The sequence below is a fragment of the Osmia lignaria genome, chromosome 15, assembly GCF_051020975.1.
Source record: "Osmia lignaria lignaria isolate PbOS001 chromosome 15, iyOsmLign1, whole genome shotgun sequence".
NCBI classification, from domain to species: domain Eukaryota; kingdom Metazoa; phylum Arthropoda; class Insecta; order Hymenoptera; family Megachilidae; genus Osmia; species Osmia lignaria.
In genome coordinates, this window is record NC_135046.1 from 3,186,876 (window position 1) to 3,202,318 (window position 15,443).

The window sequence follows — 15,443 nt, forward strand, 5'->3', positions numbered from 1 at the left end:
GCTGCTTGTTCAAGCGGCAGTGTTTTGAAAACGTGCCAGTACATCTGGCCGCTGTATGCCCGTGGTCTGTGTGCATCCAGGGCCTCGAACAACAACAAAAAAAAAAAAGGAAAAAAGGAAAAGAAAAACGTTGAACGTACGAGTAGCGTAGCACAATTCACGGTCGTGCCGCGTGTGTATTCAGTCTTGCCGATGAAACAGTTGTTATTTTGTGGTTGCCACGAGTGCACCAGAGAGATACACCGCTGGAATGGAATGGCTCGGTTGGATAGTAAAACGGTACGGGCCAATATCGCTCTCTGTCCGATGCCAGTGGTACGAGCGTGTTTTTGCCCCGGCACGCTTGAAATCTTGAGCAACGATCGAACGTTGCATCGTAACGAGACTGCAGCTTCCAAGGGAGATGCACAGTTCCGATTCATCGAGCCGACCAGTCACTGGAGCGACGGCACGCTCGAGTTGACAGTAGTATGCGCCGTGACTGGTCAGACGAGCGTGCGGCAAATCTTGAACCGCGACGGTTATTGTTGTTTCACTTCTTTCGAAAGTTCATTGGACTCTTATTAATCGCATTGAGCGACCGAGTCGCCGACAGGGTGAATGTAATGCATTTACAGGGAACTTTTTAACTCTTTAATTACTGTAATTAAAATGGACGTGTGTGGAACGAATCATAATTGTAATTATTCAGAACTTTTCACTTGCTAACTTCGACGTTAATAATGTTGAGCAATGGGAAATAGGAATATTTTTTTTTTTTTTTTACTGCAATAATAACTTAAAATTGTATCTGCAGTAGAAATTTACTTTATCCGAAAGTATTGACGTCTCTTAAAATAGAATTTCCAATTGTGTCGTCTCGTAGTAACGCTAGGATTTTACGAGCACCGGCAAAGCTCGCTGGTTGTCATTCCTTTTTACGATTTCAAGACAAAAGCCGGCCAAGCCAACCGATCTAGAGATCCAGGAAGAAATGTTCCTTCATTTTTTTCTCTTTGCTTGTTACGTCACAGGTGGTATTACAATAGAAATCAGAGAGAAGAGCCTATCGAGGACACATCCGGGCATTACATGGTGAGAGACGGTTCGTTGATCATACAAGGCGTCCAGGAAGGCGATGCTGGCTCGTATATGTGCACCGCCAGTAATTCGGAGGGCAGCGAATCCATGGAAGTGAGGTTAACGGTGTCTGCGCCATTGAGCGTTCATGTTCAGCCGTCGATTCAAACCGTCGATCTTGGAAAAGCCGCTCATTTGGTAATTGATGATTTCCATCCCTATTTATACGAGCCTGGTAATCCGTTGCTCGACTTAATTCACCCAAAATTAGAAGCATCGATGAAGCTTTTGATTGCTCTTTATACCCTTAATATTCGTATCATTCATCTTTGAAGGTTCTATTTTTTTTAAACACGGATTATCAGGATCTGCTAATATTTATTACAGAATAGTGATATAAGTCAATAACATACCAAGAAAACCGTTTATACTATTCATTTATTTAATAACAATTTTTTAATACATGCTGTTATTATTGGAATCACTGTTCCACCATGAAACATATAATACAGCGTTCAGTTTACTTTGTTAAGTTCAATAACATTGTAGTTTGTTTACAAACGTTCTACAATAACTTTAATGATTTTGTATACAATATTCATTATGCCATATTCTGCTAATAATAATACCACAGAATAGTGGTATAAGTCAATAACATACAAAGAAAACCGTTTATACTATTAATTTATTTAATAACAACTTTTCAATACATGCTGTTGTTATTAGGAATCACTGTTCCACCATAGTTCAGTTTACTTTGTGAAGTTCAATAACATTGTAATTTGTTTACAAACGTTCTACAGTAACCTTAATGATTTTGTACACAATATTCATTATGCAATATTTGCGATCAATTAGTACCGGCAGATTGTGTTAGCTTTATTTGACTCGCATTATCATAACAATACTTAATTTTAATTACGAAAGGGGACAAACTCTTCACATAAGAACGTCAGGAAAAATCTGCCCAATATGTTTATTGATTATTCCGTCTCGGTAGACCCCTATTTCGAGCCGCGTATTCGGTAAACTTTTCTGTTCCTTCATGAACAAGAACGTTCGCTGCGAAGCAACTAGATTCCAATTTTCTTGGCAAATTGTTTGCCCAGAACCGGGCCATTTACCGTGATCCCCGTTTCACTGTAATCCGATTTTCACGAGGTAAGGCGGGAAACGTTTCGAGTTGAAGTTTGTTCTCCCTCTACGTATCCGGCGTGGCTAGCCATGTTGGCAATCTTGTTTTCGTAACGGAAAAGGGGGCAGAAGATTCGAGGGCATCCCTGTATCGGTGTGCGCGTTTAAACCGGCCGACTCTCATCGGTACACCTTTTCTCTGAACTGCTTTTCAGACTTGCAGCGCAAGTGGATTTCCGCAGGCGGCGCTGTACTGGTTGAAGGACGGTCAGCCATTGAGAACGGGCGTTCGTATAAGGGCGGTTTCCAGGGAACGTATTTCCGTGATGTCGGTTGCACGGGAGGATCGCGGCATGTACCAGTGCTTTGTGAGGAACGAGTATGAAATGGCTCAAGGAATTGCGGAATTGCGGCTGGGCGGTGAGTCTTCTTTGTTTGCTTAACGTTTGCCTCCATTCTGCTCCATTCGCGCGATCTGCATGGGGAGCGAGCGAACGATGGAAATATAGAATAAACAGATCGTTATCGGGATTAAAATTGAAAATACGCATCTAACCTTAACTAGAACGTTCAATCTCGGACTACAAAATCACGAGGGTAGTTTTTTAAGGATCGTTGCACCACCCAAACGATATCGGATAAAGATTCATAAACGGTAATTAAAAGAAATACCCTTTCTATCATAAACAAGGATCGTTTCATTATATCGTCGTTAAAGCACATTCAAGATTGCCCGTTTCATTCCCCTCCCTCTCGACATAATAATCTTTTTCTCCCGCTGTAAGAAGCTCGAGCCACCCTGCTGACTCTCCGGTAATATCCATTATATCGTTTAAACGATTTTAAACAACCATCTTACTCCTTCGTTCCCTCCTCTTCGTAGATAGCAACAGGATGGCTCGCGAAAACAGTTTAACGAACGTTTCGCGAAAATGAAACGTTTAAGACAGTCCGACGTGGCGTCTAATGACATCACGTCCAGAGCCACAGCTTTAAATTACGTCTAGCTTCTTCAATTTCGACAGTTAAATTCTTGCTGTCTGAAAAACGTTCTTTTTGCACGTTTTTCGTTTGTTAAGCCGATGATTTTCCTCGGTGGAGATTGGGTACGAGATTGAACCGATGTTTGGAAGACAGACTTGCAGTAGACTCAGGGACGAGGAAAGAGGCGAAAGGGTTGGGGGTGAACTTGTTTGTCGAGCGAATGGTTGCTGGTGGTTAATGCAGTGGAACTCCTACCCATACGATCCATTCCAGGTTTGCGTGGCACTCCATCGTAACGCGTTTTCCATCACGGAGCCGTGCTGCTTTCCTCTAGGGAAGTACGTGCCATTTTTGCGCGAAAATGGCCACATCTCTCTCTTCCGATCGTGCCTCCAGCTGGAAATCGCTGTTTGCCACCCGTTAATCGCGCTCGCTTCGATTCGAATGCTTTTAATTATAGAATCCCGCCAACCCATCGTTCGTGCTCGTCCCGTTTCTTTTCTTTGTTGATTTTAGGTGCTTTTAGATCGAGCTCGATTCAATTCTCGAACGGTGAGGAATTTTTGTGATCGAATATATATATGATGTTAATAGCCGAGTGTTTTGTTGAATGAGATTGAATTTGATCTCGGAAATTGAGCTAGTGGTTTTTGTGGATAAAGAGGGAGGAAGGTTGAATCGAAGCTTTAATTTGATTTGTAAATTTGTGAAATATAGAATGTTTCAATTAAAGCGGAATATTTAATTAGTATATTAAACTGTGTATAATTGAAATGCGAGAAAGATTTCATTTTTTCGCATTGTATATCTACCTCAGGAAAAGAGACATTAGAATCAGTGGCCTACAAAAGTTTTCTTCGTCCATCTTTTTCAGTCGACAATAAAGTGTGTCAACGATTACAATCGACCTTTTGTGCTCGTGCTGCGACCTTTGCTCGAAGATACGCCTTTGTCGCGCGTTATTTCGATGTAAAACAGTCTTGTTTTCTCGAATTTCACGTTCAGAGGTCCTGGTATCGGTTACTACTTTCGTCGTCGAGTTTTAAGTAATGGACTTGGATGCTTTTTCCATTAACCGGACCCAGCTTGTACGGTGATCGATGCTTCCAAGTTTATCGTCCCGAAGATTTCAATTAAAACACTTTTATCAAGGCAGATTGCTATCGGCTGGAACTCGTTTACAGAGAGAAAAGTTGTCTGTCCGTCGATTTCGCGGGCCACCAGCTACCAACGAACGAGAAGATTTCGCAGGTATCGTTCGGTGTTCCGAAACTCTGGAAAACGTATTTTCTATCACGAAGTCGTTCCGCCCCGGGCTACGCGGTATTTTTCCAGGAAAATGGCCTCGTTTGCTTTCCATCGTTCGGTCGTGCACGCGGGACCGATGTTGCGTATTAATACGTTCTATCGAGAACCGCGTGATACGCGAATTTTCCCCCCTGGAAATATAATAAAACCAATTTATCGACACTTTGTTTTTACCTTTCGCGAATCGGTATGCCTATGGGAACAAATCGCCCCTCTTTCAAACAGCACGGCTCGTCAAAAACAAAGACGCCGAAGTCAAATTTATTCATAATTTATAATTCCTCTGTTCCGATATAAATAATGGTGTTGGTTGATTGGAAAAAGCGAATACAGGCGTTAGAATGGCGATGCTTTTTTACCGAATCAATGATCGCGACTTGGTCGGGGTGGAAATTCAATTAAAACTCGATTTACGAAGGAAATTAATTATTCTCATTTCTTACGATTGCACGGAAAGTTCCTTACGTACTTTCCTAGTCATTAAACGCACACCGTGATATAGTGGCCGTTCGGTAACTTTGATAGTCGTCGAAACTTTAACTTCTCTTTCGTTCTCGGTTGGCCTCCATTTCACTGACCACGGACCAAAGATACAATTGGTACGGGAAGCCTGCACGGTTTGTTTTCTCTTTCCCTCGATTCAAAGGCTGTCGGGCGTCAGAGGTGAAACTATTTCCTCTCTCGCCACGCCCGCCACCCTATTGTACGCAACGGGTAATTGAAGGGGCGAAGGAGAATAGGTTCTTAGTGGCCAGACACCGCGATAGAAACAAGAACAGGGGCAAACAACGGTAATGGATTCAACCTTTGAACGTTTCACCTACAATTGTATCGGCCCACGATAACTTACCGTCACTCGGAGTTAAGCCTGCTAAACGATTTTTCATTAGTTTTAAAGGGGGTTGTGATTGCATATTATTTCGAGTGTATTAACCACCATCATAATTTAAGAATTCTTATGATAAGATAAATATAATAAAAATTATCAGATATCGAGCTCCTGTATGTAAATGTATACCAATATTGTTATTCTCCTTGACAATGTCGCATCAATTGGAAATATTTCTTGAGGAAAACAATTTCTCTCTAATGATTCTACCTATTATTTACAAGTATGATTTCGATCAGTTCGTTCTCTTGCTGTTTGTATTTGCAGTCTACAATAACCATTTCTTCCTCCAATAATACAGAGTAATATCGTTCGTACACGGAATGTCTCGTAGGTTTTCGTATCGTTTATAGAAAAACAGTTGCTTGTTTTTATTAAAACAAACCTGCAATCTACAGCGTATCGATCTTGTCGCAAATTGAATTTCATCAATTCGAATATTGATTTATTTTTTTAAATTCGATCTCTACCTTTATTAGAAATTTATCAATTAAGGATTTGATATATTGCGTTACGCGAATAATCGAAGATGGGAAAGTTGGATGTCCCGTTAGCCCTCATTAGAATTCTTCTCGGCCGCATGATTTCAAAGCTGCCGGGCATACAGTGTACATTAGGTGGGGATTGCCCGCAGCACGATGAGATAGTTAGTACCAGCACCCAGGATTTGCATACGCTAACGAGATTCCTGCGGTTTTGCCGATGCTTAGCATGCCGGCCGAGCACGATCTCGGTTCAGCTTGAACCTCTAGCTACGTCTATTTATTATGCGTCATAGATACGTCAGGGAAGAAGGCGTACCGCATGCAAGGAGGAGCAAACAAGGACACGAAAGAGTTACAACACACGTTCGTGCTTGCTGCAAGTAGTTCAGGTATTCGGGAGCCGAATATCGTACGAGCGACTTCGTTCAACTTTGACATCCAATTCTGTCCGAATACCGAATTAGAAACAGAGTTAGTCTACGTTGTTTCATTTTCTCATCCGAAGTTCTTGGAATATATTCGAAGGCTAATTACATTTCTTTTGATGAATGTCAGTCAATCTTTACTAGAATAACTTTCAACCACAAGGGGTTAAAATTTGAAATACTTGGAAAATAAATATATACTAATGTATATATTTCTAACTCTAACCATTACGAATAACTGGGTCACGAGTATACTCGAGGATAGCGCAATCAAAGATTTCAGAAACGTAATTCGTTTAACGACCAGGGAAAGTCGCATTTCGTCGTAGAGATTGATCGCGACGCAATTATAATATACGAAGTGGGATCGCGAGGCGGAAATGTTAGACGAAGGGCATCGTTTAGAGAGGGGTCTAGAAATTCAGACGAACCGGAAACGAAAAATTCGTTCCCTTACCCCTTACTACGGTAAATTAAGTTTCTAGACGAGTCGCGCTCGCGGTCGTTGCATCCGTGTTTCACTGGGATTTTTAATTTACATTGCTGCCAAGCAACGAACGGGCTACCTTCACGAGTACTGGTTATATTTAACGACAGACTGGGCTATTATTTACACGAAGGTCCTCGTTTTCTTTCCACGATAAACAAGCGGCTGTGCTCTCTGTTCGCGTTTCATTAACAACGGAGCCCAGCTCGTTGAACCAAAACGCCGTTGCCTCGTAAAATTATCGAGCGCGAAACGTTTACGTAGAATACATACACACGAACACGTATCGAAGCTTCGGTTAAATTCCTAATCGAGAATGAAATTTCAAACGTTCCATCGTATTACTGGTCGCACGGGACCGAGGGAGAACGCGGACGGTAAACGATAACCGTACTGTTGCTATCTCTTTAATCTGCATAATTTTACAATAAATACGAAGCACGGGCAAAAGAAACAGGAGAAGAGATACGATGCATTGTCAGAGGGGAATAGGAGAGAAGGTTGAGAGGTTAGTTATGATAAATCTTTCTTCTTCTTTCCTTGCCCTTTATTTTGAACCGTTTCGGTACACACAAACACAGGGATCCCTTGTACCTGAGATATTTTCAAAGATTATTCCACGTGCTGAAGGATCTTGGGACGGGAAGTAACTCGCTACGAAGACGGAGTAACGAGACCGGATAATTGGACAGACGTAATTGTTAATTTATTAATAGCTTCCTTAGCCAGCCCTGTCTTTTAATTATACGCAAGGTGCCGACGTGACGTTGAATTTTTATGAACAACCACCGAGCGACTGAATTAAAAGAGGAGTAAAATTACTACAGGTAGGTCTCGATTAGTGCGGGTAATAAATCTCAGAAATTGTTCGCATTGTTTGAATTCGTACTATTCGAATACTTGAAATATAGGAATTGATTCTTAGTTAAAGAAAATATACGATCAAAATTTTTGAAATATACCTTTCATACGTATATTATTAAATTATAATAGCATAAACATGTTTATTATTTTTTAAAGTATTTTAACAGTGTTGATTGCACTTTCTTCTGCTTTTTTCATATCTTCGTATATGTGACGATAAACCCGCAGTATTTTATCCAAGTCTCTGTTAACATGCATGCTTCGATCCATGTCTGGATCGGCATCTGAAATTTTTTGTTTTACGACCTCCACAGCTTGAAATATATCTTCGAATTCTTTGAGAAGAATTATTTCTTCACAACAACAGAAGAAATTTAAAAACCGTTAAAACAAAAGACTAATTTTTCTCACTGTTTTACCGATTGAAAGAAGTCTGGCAAGCCTTGCATTAACTGAATTTTTGTTCTCATTAAATGCGAATATCGCACTATGTGAACTAGCATTAATTGAGACTTACCTGTATTTGAAAATTATTTACATACAATATTTATTATACGTTAGTGATTGCGTTGAACGTCTTTTAACTTCATCAGTCACGTTAGATCGTGAATTAGCAACCGGCGATCAAACGATGTCGGGAAGGGGTGAAGTTTTATTAAGTCGCGAGTCGGTAGAATCACGGTATGCATGCGAAAAGTTCTCGGCAAGTCGTCGTTGTTATTTCATAGCCGACGTGCTCGCGCTTATGAACTTCATGAATTCATTACCGGCCAGGGTCGTTACGCGAAGCGGCACGTTCATTTAGAGCCCTTCAGGAAGTGGAACGCATATCCGCGAGCAACGCGCAATGGTTACTTTCAATGTGTCTCTGTTAAGAGTCGCGGGACCCTCTTAATCCCGTCGACTAATTATTTATTACGAAGATCACTTCGAAGCTGATTCGATACGGAGCGTTTAGCGATTCGATAGGATCGCGGGGTTGTGTTCCCGGTGAATCCTATCAGACGCGTTACACGTGTAATCGCGGATGCTTGGAAACCGCCTTTGTCAGTGTGACGAGGACGAAACATTAGGTCGCGTCGAATCTCGTTAACGCTATGGAAGCCGGGCAATTTAACCGCCTCGATATCGCGTTTCTCGCGATGCAGTTCGAGCGAAAGCTTTCGTTAACCCCGCAAAGAAGCGTTGCTAACAGCGGTCCAGATTCGTAGATCAACTGGAGTAAAAGTAGAACAGTTAGGAAGAATCGAAGTCCTATTGAAAAGGAGAAACGATGCGATCGTTTGGATTCCAGGAAAGGTGAAAATCGCTTGGTAGAGGGAAAACTAGAAGGCTGGCGATGCTTTCGTGGTATTTCGATGCTTCAGAGTATGTGTAATCCGAGCATAACGTCTGTTAACAGAGATCGCGCCGCAGCTGGTCTACAGGTTTATCGAACAGACAATGCAGACCGGTCCATCGGTTTCTCTGAAATGCAGCGCCGCGGGTAATCCCACCCCGCAAATTTCCTGGCTTCTGGATGGATTTCCGCTTCCACAAAACGACAGACTGCTGATTGGCCAGTACGTGACTGTGTACGGGGACGTAATATCGCACGTTAACATCTCTTCGGTGAAGTCCGAGGACGGCGGAGAATACGAGTGCATCGCGAGCAGCCGAGCTGGCGAGGCAAGACACTCGGCGAGGCTCAATATTTACGGTGAGTACTTGGTAGAGGATAGAGCCAGTGTTAAGGAGAAGAATTGGCTGGCGGTGTTGATTGAAATTGACTGGAAACCCAGGGGAATATTACGGATTCTCATCGATCGACGTCAGTATGGCGGTACGATGGGATTCTTCGTTATTAACCGGCACCCGTTAGCTAGGGGGTGGTCGGTTAATTAAAATCTACCCCTTAGAGCTTTTTTTCGTTTTATCGGCGGATTATCCATACTGATAGAAAGATTTAACGACATAGAAATGTCCGTCATAAGATTGGATGAAAACGTTATTAGGGAGATGGTTTGAATGTTGCAATGGAACGGACATTATTTGGAACGAGATGTATGGTGTATGTTTTGTTGCTTTTGTCAATCACAGGTTTACCATACGTCAGACCGATGTCGACGGTTTCGGCGGTGGCCGGGAAACAGTTTCACATCAAATGTCCGGTCGCTGGATACCCGATCGAGTCGATCATTTGGGAAAAAGGTGAGTAGCGTTATCTTCCGTTACTATTGTTGTATACCGAACCATTCTTTATCGTACTTAAACAGCCCGGCTTTCTCATTGTATTATAAGTCAACCTTTAACAACAAACATCCCAAGTCTTTCTTTCTACTCCTAATGATTCAGCCGAACCAGTCATCTTCAAACCTTGACCTCATGATCTCACCCTTTACCGACCACTGGACTCTCAATAATTCCCACCTTCCTATTTTTCCGATTCTATAAAATACCCAGCACTTTTCCCTCCGCGTCAGATTTTTCCGAACCGTCTTAGGAACTAGAGATAATATTGTATTCGTAAAACAACTTCGCTTGTATTTCATTTTGCGATTAAAATAAATATCGCGAGCGAAATACAACACTATCTTCTTTATACTTATCAATTGTTTCGTTACTTTGTCACCAGACGGTGTAAGGCTGCCCACGAATATGAGGCAAAGGGTGGCGAACGGTAGTCTATACATCGATACGGTACAACGAGCCGCCGATCAAGGCACTTACACATGCATCGCCAGAAACAAGCACAACTTCACCTCTCAACGGTCGGTCGAAGTGCGCGTTCTAGGTGAGTGAGGGAAAAGCAAATATTTCCCGATACAGATCTCTTTTACAGGTTTCACCGGCAGCAGAACGATTTAATTTTCCGAGTTATTCGAACTCTATTGGTCGCGTACGTCCACTGTTGGAGAATCACTTTTATCCTGTAGTATGAAGTTCCGGCCTCGATAGATCGTACAAATTAATACATCGATGGATGCTCCCGAACGTTAATCTTTTTCAAATACCTCTATGTTTTTACATTTATAGAGGAAGATTGTGATATCTTGTCAATCTGTATTAAATACTCGGAGAGCGATTTATAATGGAGGAAAGGAGATATCACGGTGACAATTTTCCCCTGTGTTATTTTAAACAATTTTGAAAAGAAAAGAAAAAGAAATGATCCTTCTTTATTGAATTATTGACAGTAATCAAAACAGCGTGGACCGTACGTGATCATTCGAGGTACAAAAGAACGATTATCAAGCGATAATCACGGCACTAAAATCCCTTTGTTCGATACGCTCTCCCTATTTCCCGTCCGTAATTTTCCATCCCCGCGGCAATCGCGTATTAATTACAATTCGTGTATGCATAACATCGAGGCGTGTTTGATGCGTGCCGCGAAATTTACCTTCACACAAAATGTTTCTATATTAGGTTTACGGAGTGAATTCCGTGTACTCTATTGTTCATCGCCGGTCGGGATTAGTTAACGCGAGGCAGCATTGCTTTCAATTCTCATCCCCCCTATGGGTTTCGTGCGCGAAATTTTCGAAACACCGTGAAACAACCGTGCCGCGAGCAATCGGACTATCATCATCGTCTTTTAATTTGTTATCACGAAAGGGATACGTTTACATTGAAATTAAATTCGCGATTTAATCTATTTACACTCTATTTTACATTTCTCTGTACGCGTTTCTTTTTTGGCTCAAACAAAAATTCGTAAGTATCCTCGCCAGAGGTAAATTCAATTTCGAGAAAACGGAAGTGTGTGCAGTTTAATCGACGTTGCCTCGCGGGAAACGGCTTCAGATACTGCTGTAACTGTGATCCAAAAGCTGGGGAAACGCAGTGAAACTTCTAAAAAAAAAAAATTTCGAGAAACCTGCCCGTAAGTTGCCTTTAAAGGATTCTTTGGCAAACGTTCCAGTGGTGCAGGAATATTTTACCGTGTCTTTGAGAAGTCCTCGAAAGCGATTCTTCGGACGCAGTTCGTCTGAATAATCGATTCGTCGTCTCGCGAAAGAGCTTCGTGGAAAAAGGAGGAAAATCAAACAGGCACGAGGAGAATAGAATTCGATAATCGAAAATCTCAGAATGGAAATTAATTAACTCTTCATCGTCTGAATTCGCTTCTATTTACTCGTCCGCATTGTGACCGTATCGGTTACTCTGATTTAGGCGGATTTGCGTTATGTTATTCTCCTGCTCCACTGGAATCGTCTTGCGTGCTGCTGCTAAGGAGATCAAAGGGAAATGTGTACCCGATGCACATTATCCGCGTCTATCGGATGCTTCTATGAAACGTAATCGCTTGGTTAATGGAGGTGCAGCTCGTTGTGAGCTCTCTGACACGATCGAAGAAATGTTCGTGACACGGAAATTTTCTTATGATAGTCATCGTATTATAGTCTGTTACATGTAAAAATGAGAAAAAAAATCAAACATGAGACTTATAGTCACGAGACAGAGGAATGAAAGTATAAGTCCCGTGCGTCGCCGACCTTCCGGACTCTTGGTTCCAATTTATAATTAATCAATTCGCGCTACAGTGTCCTAAGGAATTTCACTTCAAAAAATGTCAAAACCAGAGAAACATGAACAGACTATATACGTAGGAGCAATTTTGTGTACATAGATGTGCGTTAGGGGGTGTGTACGTGTGGGTGTATGTGTCAACCCCTTTCTATCTCTATCTCATTCTATCTTTCTCTATCTCTTCTATGTGCGTCAACGGATATCCGTGCGTTTGACAACACTCGCGAACGAACCCACGCACCAAGAGCACAGCACTTCACTGCATCGCTCAAGCATCTGTCCTTGCACGCGCTCGCCTAACTGCTCTGTATATTATTATTCCGTACGTGTACCATTGTACATAAAAATTCATAACGCGGCGATGCCTACGTATCCGCTATCTTGCGAGGAAAGGATACGAGGACGCTACGTATAGTACGTGCCGGCAAGGATACACGGGACGCTTACCATCGCGTCGCGTCGTGCGATCCGCTTCCAGTTAATCGGCTCGTGCATCAAGCAGGCAAAGGATCGTGACTGGTTAAAGAAAATTTTACGAGTAGATCAGGAGGGGCGTCGCGTCGTAACGCGATAGGGGGGTGAAAAATATCGCTGACCGGGTTAATATCGTCACGACGACGGATGCCATTGATAGTCCCGTTTTATGCACGATATTATGCCCCAGGGCGCAACGTATGAAAAATTGATCGTTTCCGGTCGCTTAGCTCAGGCAAAAGACGTTCCTTTTAGACGAATAACTTTTATGGATTAAAGTGCTTGACGAGAATATCAGTCAATGACGTGTCGAAAGTAGTTTTTATCGATGAATTTTAAACTTTGAATTTCATTCACACACCATGTGTACCGATCGTATCGATAATAATGATATAAATGGTAGGCAGCGTTCGATCAAGCGTCCCGTGTATTCTATCCCGTGTGCACGCACTTGTATATAAATATGCTGTTGTCGAAGCATCGATATTCTATTACCGTGATTCGATCATCGTTTATTTCGCGCGTTGTGCACTTCACGACTACTGTGCAGAGATGGAAAGAATAATAGCGGGACGGCACAGCAGCAAAGGGAGCGCTTCGCACGCTCCGTCCTGACCCCACGTTTGATCCTCGCGTTTAAATTTCGCCGCGACGCTGACTTCGTACCATCTCCCTTTGTCGCGAAGCGAAATTTTTCTTCTTTGTCAGGCAACGCGATTAGTGTGTGATCGCATCGGCCAATAGCCGAACAGCATGCGCGTGAGGCGTGACGCTCCGACTCCGAACATTCGTACCCCCATTCCTTTCGCTATTATTCTTTCCATCTCTGCACAGTACGCCTTGCATAACTGTTGCATCAAACAGGCACGATTTTATCGACAATTTTCATAATCGATAGAAAATAGATCGAAGGTTACAAGAGCGTCGAACGACTTTGATAGGTTTTTATCTACCACGAATAAAAAGGACCAAAAGAATCGAGCTTATCGTTAGCGGTTCACCTGCAACAGATTTATATATGAAGTTGATATTGATTGCATAAGCTGGCTCGGTGGAAACGTGAAATCTTCATCGAAAAACGAGAGGATCGTCCGGTGAACGAGTTCATTAATACGATTCGGGGGGAGGGTGAATTTTTCCGCGAATTTTTCATTCCACTCGAGAAGAGAAGCAGCGATGGAATCGTCGAACCCCGCCATAGATGGAAAAGTGAAAACCGATCAACGAAAAACTTTCACGCCGCGGCGATCACGATTAAATATCGATTATCTCGTTTGTTTCCCTAACGCGCCGGTTTATCGTCAAACCGTTTAAGGCAAAGAAGTGTATTGCGTGACGTTACAATTATTGCGAGCCATCGCTGTTGTGTGATATTGAAAAAAAAAAAAAAAAAAAAAAGACAAAAAGGAAGGGTGGAACGAAACGCGAGCGTAAAGCGGGCGGAAGAGATATAATTACACGAGCAAAGCGCGTTCGAAAATTGCGTTTCAGTGAAACTGAATTTGCCGGGTGTAATTCGAACGCTCGATTCCCCGATTAACTTAATCGATTTAGCAACAAAAATGGGAAAAGCTTGTATCCCTACGATCAATCTGGTGTCTGAACGGGGGGAAGTATACAGGAATTTGTTTCGCAGTGAATCGTGACGATTTTTAGCGAGTTACGCGCGATGATTGCCTATTAACTCTTAATTGGGAAGATTAAATACGCGCCGGGTAACCGTTCCAAGCATTATCAATCGGATTTTGATGAAAAAAAGTACGGCTGGATATGTTATCCAATTAATCGTACGATTGAATCGCTACCAGATCTTACGGTAATACAGCCACGAGATTAATATGAAAAAAAAAAAAATTGTCGATAAAATAAAACGCTTAATAACCAGATAAGAGAACACAGTAGCGTTATCAGTGAAGTTCGCAACGCGCAATTATCTGTCTGATAAGCTATCCGTGTGTCTATAGACAACCGCAACAACAAACGATATCCTTTGTACGCCGCGCATTAGGATACTCCGTGCGACTGGACCAACGTAATTCTAACAAAATTTTCAGCCAACGAAGGGAAATATTCTTTGAAGCTTTTTCAAAGACCTCGTTTTAAGGCTTTAATTTAGTCGCACGCGGGCCCGGCCATGGAAATTTAATTAACGCCGCTGTAATTACAAGCAGCACAATATGAACAGCCTTTGACCCGGTGGTGCCTTCATTAAGCAACCGGAGTCTCATTCGATATATCGAGATAGTTGGACCGTCCACTATTTTTTTTCCATTATTTTGGTTAATGGTCGCAGGGTGTCTCCTATCAACTAGCTTTTCTTACAACCGATGCTGTCAGATATCTTAAAATTATCGTACAGTGAAATATCGATTGCAGAAGAAAAGATAATTAATTGATCATCATCTGACAGCATCGATAGACGATTAAGACCGTCTGTCAGCGTTCAACGTTGCGTCCCAATTCTCCAACCCCTCTATCCGAATCTCTTCGTGTGTCATCCCCCAAAACACTTTCACCCCCCAAAGACACCGCGACTTCTCTATAGCGTTCGTGAACCGCTTTTTTTTTTGACTGGAATGCCACCTTTGTCTTTGTATTGTTCTTTCAGTGCCACCTAAAATCACGCCTTTCAGTTTTGCTCGCGATTTAAACGTAGGGGACCGTACTAGCGTACAGTGCGTGGTCGTGACTGGCGATCTGCCACTGACGTTCACGTGGCTGAAAGATAACGTGCCAATAGAGACGATCAGGACGTCGCAGGATGCTACGTCGTCAAGCCATAGCCGCGTTCAGGCACCGGCCAGTCATGGAGACGCGATAAA

General features: G+C 42.4%; 2 protein-coding genes across 2 annotated transcripts in view; both read left to right on the top strand.

Annotated features, from left to right (window-relative positions):
- The window catches only part of LOC117600044 (cell adhesion molecule Dscam2-like), an 83,849-nt gene extending 69,822 nt beyond the window's left edge, over positions 1 to 14,027 (top strand). Inside the window, exons 9-13 of the mRNA XM_076692641.1 lie at positions 1,014 to 1,257; positions 2,409 to 2,613; positions 9,038 to 9,334; positions 9,715 to 9,825; positions 10,250 to 14,027. Of these exons, the coding sequence (XP_076548756.1) occupies positions 1,014 to 1,257; positions 2,409 to 2,613; positions 9,038 to 9,334; positions 9,715 to 9,825; positions 10,250 to 10,416 (1,024 nt within the window). The 3' untranslated portion in view covers positions 10,417 to 14,027. The remainder of the gene's footprint in view (positions 1 to 1,013; positions 1,258 to 2,408; positions 2,614 to 9,037; positions 9,335 to 9,714; positions 9,826 to 10,249) is intronic.
- LOC143305227 (cell adhesion molecule Dscam2) overlaps positions 10,278 to 15,443 on the top strand; it is a 38,293-nt gene continuing 33,127 nt past the window's right edge. Inside the window, exon 1 of the mRNA XM_076692633.1 lies at positions 10,278 to 10,408. The gene's annotated coding sequence lies outside the window, so the exon portion shown is untranslated. The remainder of the gene's footprint in view (positions 10,409 to 15,443) is intronic.